Below are 9,568 nucleotides of genomic sequence, written 5' to 3'. Positions count from 1 at the left end.
CCGCGCTGCTCGACGACGAGTTGTTGGGCGTCAGGCTGTAGTTGACGGCCGACGAGTCGAGCGGGCCGCCGGCACCGCCGCCGGACGTGATCACCGGGTTGAGGAGCTGGTGATGGTACTGCTGGTGGTACTTGGGCAGCATGCTGTCGATGATGAACTTGGAGCTCATCTCACTACTTCTGCTGCTACTGCTGCTGCTGCTGCTGCTGCTGCTGCTGCTGATGGCGGTGGCGGTTTGGTGGAGTCGGGCGGTTAGCGCGTGAAAATCGGTCGGCGAGAGCGTGTCAACGCCGCATCCCGTTGGACCGCGGTGGTGTTACGGGACGCCGGACGAACGCGGAAGAACACAATGCGTAACGGTGACCGCGACCGGAGACGGACGCGACGGACGACACACGACGATGATCTTCGCGAAAACAATTGTTGTTGCCGTCGGTCTCGGTGTTTAGTTTTTCAGGAAAAACACGCGAGACGAAGGAGGGGGGGGGGAAAAAAAAAAACGAAACGACACGGAAACGATTTTTGTGGAATATCGCGCGGGCGCGCACGTATATTGGACACACGTCGTCCGAAGGGAAAAAAAAACAGGAACCGCCCGGCGGCCGCGGTGTGGATCACTGACGGGCGTGTGTGCGGCGGTGGCCTTTCGCGCGTAGTGTAACGCACGGTGGTCGTATAACTACGGTGTTATTATTACGGTGCGTGGCGGCGGGTGATTTCCCGAACGTTGAGCACTTGTTTGTGAGACCGTTTATGACCCGGGCGGCGCGCGGAGGGTATTGGCGGGGCCCAGTCGACCGTCGTCTAGTCGTCGCAGTCGTCCGCGTCGCAGTCGTCGCGTTACCTCTCTCCCGGAACGCGAGTGGCGCGCGCGCGCGCGCGCGCACCCGTACGCTACGCTCGCGCGCACACGCGCATCGGACCCGTCGGGCGGGCGGGGTACACGACTCGGCGGCGGCGTCTTCGGGCCCCCGTCCGCGCCGCCCGTCTACCGGCCCCACCGCGGCGGCGGCCAATCGCCGGGCGGCACAAGCGCTCGGCCGCCGCCGCCAGCGCTCCTACTACGAGATATGTTCCCCCCGCTCTCTTCTCCGGCCGACGCCGACGACGCGTTGGTACGATATTGCTATTACTATTGCGCCGTACAATATTATTATTATTATTATAATCGATGATGGCTGCATTATTTTTTTCGGTAATTATCCTTATTTGGGAAGGGGGGTTTACTTTCAGTATCGTCGACAGATTTTTCGTCCGTCTCTCGATTCCGATCGCCGCGCAGAGACGTTGACGAGAATTCGGTTGCTTTCAATATTTTCGTATCTCATACGATACCTGTACCCGTAGTGTACACAACATATAAAAAACTAAAAAACTTAAAACTTCGTTGACTTGTTACCTTCGATCACCGCTGATTACACGCATTCCTAATGCATTTAAAGATACAAATACATGACTTGATAAACGATTGTACATGGGCATTTTTTTTTACGGTACTTGAAATACTTTTAAAAAATATTATAAATTATATCGAAAGTATTATTCTCATTGGGAATTTCTCAAACTGGTGGTTCAAATGTTATTTTAGAAATATACTCGTGTACTACTTGAAATCCTTTTTAAAGGTACATTAAACATTTTACGACACTGCGTGCGTATATCTCTCAACCGTTTTCAAACTGCTGTTTCTGTTCTATTGCGAATTCGGATTTTAAAAATAAATATCACATTAAAATGTACAATGTAACAACGGTATAATTATCTATAAGTTCAAAGGTGACTGGCAGGATAAACATTCACACGGGTTCAAAAGATACGTACATTTTATTCCGACGCCATAATTTAAATACTACGATCCATCAAGTGCATTGACGAGTGAAAACATTTGTCTTAAAATATGCTTAAACAAATATTTTGAATAAATTAGTACCGCAAACGTTGTTTTATATTGCTCGTATTATTTGTACTTAAATCATCGTATATGATAAACCATACGGTATGGAATATATTTCAATCTTGATAATGATAATTGTAACATTGTATCACGTAGGTACTACAAGATAATATGTACGCTTGTATTAAATTCACAATATGGTCTTAACGCATAACTAAATGGATTCTCGTCCCTGAAACGTCAAACGAATACTGCACTACAACAGCAAAAACAATTGTTAATTAATACCCACGAAAGTAATCAGTTAAATGTACCTTTCAGTAAACATATTTTCGATAAATCATTCCGAAAACTAGATAAAAAGGTTAGCCTGAACATTCATTCAATTGTCAAACAATACAAAGCCAAAATATTTGTTCTATCGATGCATGATGAAAACAATTTAACACTTATAGTTACAAGTTTTTCTCCCGGTTATCATATTCATTTTACTAGAAAAACTATTGTGAAATTACCTATTATTTGATGGGGGTCTCTCACCTGATCGACTTTTTACTACATTATTAATTACAACGGGATTCGACCCAATACCGCAAAGGATTTTACACTTACACGATCGTTATTCGAGGTTTGACTACATGCGTGGTATGAAACATTTAAGTAGATTTCCACATACACGATAATTCGGATGATAATTTGATATATGATAACTTGCACGTAATAGACAAAATAACTCAAAAACTCATAAAAAGTAATATAACATAATTGATTTACTATAAACGTTGCGCAAAAAAATGTATCGTATACAATATAAATGTATACATTTATATGTAAATGGAAACATTTAAAACGAATTCAAGAGTTTTAAACGACCGGAGGGTAATTTATAATTATGATTGTTTGAATAAAAAAATTATGAGTAATAGAAAATAATAGGTATTTCGGTATAAAAACAATTCTGTTTTATTTAAGTTTGATAGTGAATACAACTTATGTGAACACGCATTAATATAAAAAAAAAACGCATTATTTTATGTTTATTACACTTCCTTAATAAAACAAGTAATTTTCACACATTCAAATTAATAACAATACATTTAAAGTAAACGATAAATTATACAATTACATTATAATATAACCTACCATTATTTTTTTTCATTATGTATCCATAACATAAACGTATAATTAACTTATAACTAATTTATTGTGAGTAACTATTATGATATTTAATTTTATATAGATTGCATATGTGTCCTGATTATTTGGCCTAAAATCATGGTAGTCAGTAAGTATATGTAATGAATTATTGGTAGACGATGAGAACACATTATGTAGACTTCTTCGAGATCGTTACCATTAGACAGAAATTACATTTCGAGAAAAATTATGTTTGAAAACTGTTCACAATTGTAATACTTTGTGCTATTCATTCTTACTTGTAATTTCAGTGGTTTTTCATGTTATTGTTCCATTAGTAATTTAAGCGTTTAAAATATTCACACACCAAATGCATAATTATCTCTTTTGAACGCCATAAAACCGAAAAAAAAAACACTATCAAACGTTTTATTAACGAAACATTAATATGTGTTAACAATTTTGCGTCGTATTTATAGATTTTACATGTTTGTATAATTCGTTTTGCTCGTGTCCTAATTTTTACATCACTGCCGTACAGGTACATCGACTGACAACGGACCATGAAACATATTTTATTCGTATCGTGCACTGTCTACACGACTTATTACAGCCTTGATTCTACATACTTAATGATGTCAACCATTTCGTGGCAGTACACGGTACTGATAGATGAAAACGATTTATTGATATTGATCCCAAGTAGGTACGCCTGTTGGGAATATTGACGGTATGGACGTGTTCAGACCTTTTCATCGGATCGTGCACAAAACAAACAAATGCAATACCAGGTTACCGACAGGGAAAGAAAATAGATCTTCAATTTTTTATAAAAAATCATCATTATAACAACCATATACCACTTGTAGGAATATAATTACAAATGTTCTCGGTTCCTACTACAATTCCAAACGTCGTTACGTTGGAATCATAACTTTAAACCGGCATTAATCGATAGTATAATATGATTAAAGTAAAATTTTGTAGATCGTGCCTGTACACGAGAGCCACGACTCGTAGATAAGACTGACGGTGATGTATTATATGAATAACAATCGAAACGTAATGAGGATTTCATAACTTTTATGCGTGTAAATATCGATAAGATTAATTTACACGTCCGCCGGTACACTACGGCGAACACATGATTTGTATTCGCGTACATTTTGATTGTAAATATATTTCCTTGTGCATGGAAACACGACGGCGAACACGTAAGTTATTGTAGAGATTCAGCCGATAAGACACGTTCTTGGAAATCGTTTTTTAAGGTTTCGATGACCTCGAGGTGGTAATTTTTATTTAGCAATTTCCGAATCATATTTATCGCGAGCAATAGCGTTTAAAGTCCGCGTCGGTAAGGATTTTTTTTTGGCGATAACGATCACCCCGAAAAAATGCCGTTTAAAACCAATTCAATTATACTGTAGGAAATCGATTGTTTTTAAAACTGTTGAAAACACTGACGAGACACCTGGAATACAAACCGTAGTTAAAACTCGACGTGTAAAACGTTCTGACGCGAATACATTTTTTTAGCTGCATCCAAATTGGGTTCCGAGTTTAAAATTACTACACTAGTTCCTGAATATTTTTTGCTAAGTACTATATTATACTGACATTTTACTTCCCATTTTAACAGACTTAGGATTGTCTATGATCTATTTAGACAACAGATATAGTTAAAAATGTTTTTTATAGTTTTTTTTTTTTTTTTAGTTTCTTTTCCATTAATTTTTATTTATATTATATAATGATTTTAACATTTTTAATATTTTTTCATTTACCTATATGGCTATAATTATATTATACAATATGTATTTTTATACTTGATTTTTAATATTTTTAATATTTTTACCAACACAATTCTAATAATTTATATTTTAATGGAAAAGAAACTAAAAAACAAAAAAAAAAAAAACTATGAAAAACATTTTTAACCATACCTGTGATCTAAATAGATTATAGACAGTCCTATGTCTGTTAAAATCGGTAGGAAAATGTTAGTATAATGTTATACTTACCGAAAAATATTCAGGAAATAATGTAATACCTATAAAATTCCAGAACCCAACTACTTATAAAAATCCGGGACCCAACTAGTACACTACCTGCGATTAGCCCCTAGTATTCGGGACCCAACTCGAATGCACCGCATTTTTTGCCGGGTTTTCATGAGATAATCGATACTGTAATACTTTATTATGGTCGTGCCGTTTTCGAATTCTATAACACGTTGGTTTCCAGAACACTACGAAATGATTACGAACGACCGTGTGTAAAATTGTACAAGTTCTAAACGTAATCAATTTATGTTTATCTCGTTTTTAACGTTCATAAATTATTCAGACACGTTTAGAGTTTTGACCGTTTCGTAAGCCCGAAGACCGGAAAACGTGGTACGGTAAGATTAATCGGTTTAATCGCCGTATCATTTAACGGAAAACGCTGCGCTGTAGTACTCGTGTACACAAAACGGAACGCGAAGTAAATTTGTATAAATTGTAATTAAATTTAACCATCGTAAAGCGTACGTGAGACTAAATGATTATAAAGATTACGATCGCGGGGCGAAAAAAAAAACACGCGTTCGAAGTATATAAACTAAAACGTACGACGTTCGATTGCACAGGAATTAACGGCGCGAACGGACGAAGCAAACACCTAGTCGAGAATACGTCTAACGCTTTTCCGGTGTAGCAAAACGGTACCGTTAGAATGTGTTGTTGTTGCGGTCGGAGGCGGATTTATCTTCTTCTTTTTTTTTACGGCTACAGACACCAACAATTTGCCGCCCCTACAATATGCGAAGAAGCTATGTAACCCCTTCCCAAATACCTTATCTAAATATTAAATATATGGACAACATATTTCTAGGTACATAACGTACATCCGTTCGAATCCTTTAGACCATTTTGTTCGCTTTTATCTATCAGTCTCCTTTGAAAAAATATCAATAGATGTCCACTGAAATCTAATAAAAACAGATTTCCATAATAGCAGCGTAGGATTATTAATATACACAGTCGAATTGGTAACATAGTGTGGCAGCGTGGATGTTCATTTCCCACCGAAATTCCGACGACGACGTATTAACAAAACGCACACATTAGCGTACAATTATTTTTCGTAAATACAAAGTAATTCAATTTCCAATTTTTTTTCATACTTTTGATGTTTTTTTTTTTTTTTTGTTGTTACATAACCGCACGCGGGCGATATCCGTAGGCAACCAAATGTACACAACGCGCGTCGCACGTCACTCACGTCGACAATAGCTTCGGCACAGTGACAATATTTTACGAGCAATGGACATTTGAAAAATACCAGACGGTCTATTTCTAGAACGTCAAAACCTGTCGGGAGCCGGTTAGAAAAACTTGGGCCGGCAAAACAAACTTAAGCCACGACCTATCGTATCACTGAGATACGTTAAGAAGAATATTAGTCCCTGCGGAATATATAACTCGTCGTATTACGTTTACGACATTTAGTCGTGAACGTCATGAACGGGTTCAACATGGTGGACAACGATCGGTTCCGCAAGCAAAGACACTGTCATAGAATTGTAAACGAACACGCAACGTTTTATCGAATAACCTTCGAACTTCAGAACAGGAGTGTATTTAAACTTACTTCTGAGGGGGTTGCGATTCAATTTTTTTCTTTAATTCAGGTTCAACATTTACAAGTACAATTTTTGGTAATATTTAAATCAGGTAACCTTAATATTTCTTTTATTTTCTTAATCTAATACCGGATTCACTTAGAATCGACTTATGGGTTGTTTTTTTTTAAGAAAATTCGAGTTGTATTGCACATGCGCACAATAAATGGGTTAAAAAATTGATAATTGTAAGTAATGTGTATTTAAATTTTTAAATAATTTGGTAAAACACACTGTACAGTGTGATTCATTTTAAAGTAGACACTAAATGAGTGACATTGTATTGAAGTAAGGTATTTTTAAATAGTCAGGGACTACTGAAATATACATTTTTTTGTACAAATTTCAAATTGTTAAGTCTTTTGATGTGTGCCCGAACAATACAACTTGCATTTTTCTTAAATATCTGAACCTACTTTCAACAAAACATTTGGTTTTTTTTTACAATATCTGGCAAACCAATATTGACTGAGCTATACTGAGTAAAATTCTTCAACTATTATCCTAGTATTTTATGCAACATTGTGTTTTTTTTTTTTTGTTTTTGTAGGATTGCAGACATTATTAAATCATTTAAATTTTATTTTGAGAAATCAATTAATTTCAATCACGTCTTTGATGTAAATGTTTATTAATTTACTAAAAAAAAAAAATAAAACAAATTAAAACATCGCGAACTAATCTTACCAATACCAGTGCTAGCATACAAAATGGAAAAGGCCCTTTTAAGGGCCACTTCCGCCAGGCAATTAATGTGATAACACAAAATATCGAAAGTTTTTCTGTTTTTAAAAAATCCTTAAATGTTTTTTTTCGTGCAAGTTAAGGATTTTTAATGCATATTTGATCAAATGTTAGTTAAGCATGCTTATTTATGCGTTTTTTAGTGCATGAACTTACGAGCCCTGATTATAACTATATAGTGTATAGGTACTGTATAAAATTTTTTGTATATTGCATACAAAAATAATACAAAAAAAAAAATCCAACATTTCGAACAAAAACATCGATTTTTAATAGATTAATCGAAATCAAATCATCGATGTTGAAACATCCATATATCAACCCAAAACATCGATGTTCTTTACCCATCCCTACTTCTGATCGATCAGTCTACATTTCCCAACTTCACTCCCTAATTATTATAAATTTGATTTGAATATTTTCAAATTTTTAAATTCTTAAATGTTAATTATTCAGATTTTAATAAGAAATCTTAAAATGTAGTGCACAGTCCGGTTGATCTCAAAAAGACATTATAACAAATTCAGAAATATTATCGCATAATTAGATTGGACGGTAGAGTTGACAAAATGTACATATTTGTTGTCAAATAAAACATTACGTTCTGTATCGTCTGTATTTTTCATCAGCGCGACACGGTTATGTTGACTTGTTTTTACTTCTTAAATTATTAAATTATAGTTTAAAATTAAAATATAATAAATAATAGATGCGTTTGATACTTAATTATGATGAAACTTACTCCACATATATCAATAGTAAAATATAGGAAAATATAGGAAATAGATCCTCATGAAACTTTTAGATATTCTAAAATAAATGCTATTTTTGTGGCACGCCATTGCATGCCGCACGCAATAACATAATACGCCGTTTTATTATAAATAACTTATGTTTATTGACATTATCACAACAAATTTGAGAACTGATATTAGGTGTATTAATAATATTCAGGATCGCTGATACCTATATTGCTATAAATATATTAATAATACCTATATATTAATAAATGAAATACATTAACATTAATTTATGATACTGTTATTAAAAACAAAAAAAAATAATAATTTAAAAATAATTTTGTAAGTTCAATAATTCACAAGTAAGCAAATTTCCGATCATAAAATTTTAGTGCCCCCAAAAAACTGACGCCCTGGGCAGTTGTAACAAATGCCCCCCCCTTAAAATGCGGCCCTGCTGAAAACCAAACGGAAGTTTTGAACAGGATTGTGAGATTTCCAAATTATGATAACATTGATAACTATAAATACATTTTTATCTACAATTTATAACAGAATAATGTTTTATGTTTTTTATCGGTTCCATTTTTATTTCGTCATCGAGTTGTAAAGTTGTGCACTTGCGCCTGTTTATTATTTTTTGTAACCCATTAGTTTTCGTTTTTATTAATTTAAAATTACTTACATTAATTCAAAATGAATAAATGTGCAAATTGTGGACATATTCACGACAACAACTGCAAACGACATACAGATTCATGTACAGAAAAATCAAAAAATAAACGGCAGTTCAACAATTTGGATACATTAAATGTTTAAAAGTTTGCTCATAAATTATAATCTGTACACAATTTGTTTTGAAAATATATTAAAAGTGAAGACATTGATTATTGGTTCTTCAATTTTAACTAGTTTACTTTGTAAATCGTTATGTTTCAAATGAAATACAAATTTTTGATCGTACGAGGGTGTGGGGGGGGCATAGGCACCCACGGGTTTGGTTGGAATATTTTTGATGGCTGGTACCTTCTGAAAACAAATTTGACAATAATACTTTTTTTAGAGTTCGGCGCCACTGCACGGGACCACAGGTTATTGTTTGGAATCAGTGGCGTAGCCAAGGGGGGGGGGGGCTAAGGGGGCTATAGCCCCCCATGGGCCGTGTTTATATGTATAATGTATCTTGACTATTTAATAGAATCAATGGATGCTCGTTTTAATCAAAGGCTTATTGATGTTATGCCACTTGAAGGACTTATTCCGGCCAATTTAAATATGTATGACGATAAAAATATTATAAAAGCTACTAAAATATATGTCCAAGATCTCCATGATGATACCTCATCTACAATCAGAGCTGACCTGTTCATATGGAGGCAACAATGG

At 35.3% G+C, this 9,568-nt stretch overlaps 1 protein-coding gene across 1 annotated transcript in view; it reads right to left on the bottom strand.

Moving 5' to 3' along the window:
• Positions 1-929, bottom strand: part of LOC112682156 (homeobox protein abdominal-A homolog) — a 33,587-nt gene extending 32,658 nt beyond the window's left edge. The window contains exon 1 of the mRNA XM_025552670.1: positions 37-929. Coding sequence (XP_025408455.1) covers positions 37-169 — 133 coding nt within the window. The 5' untranslated portion in view covers positions 170-929. The remainder of the gene's footprint in view (positions 1-36) is intronic.
• Between the last annotated feature and the right edge of the window lie 8,639 nt (positions 930-9,568).

The sequence above is a fragment of the Sipha flava genome, unplaced genomic scaffold (genome assembly GCF_003268045.1).
Source record: "Sipha flava isolate LNK unplaced genomic scaffold, YSA_version1 1_pilon_pilon, whole genome shotgun sequence".
Classification (NCBI taxonomy): domain Eukaryota; kingdom Metazoa; phylum Arthropoda; class Insecta; order Hemiptera; family Aphididae; genus Sipha; species Sipha flava.
This window is presented reverse-complemented; position numbering and strand designations above follow the sequence as displayed.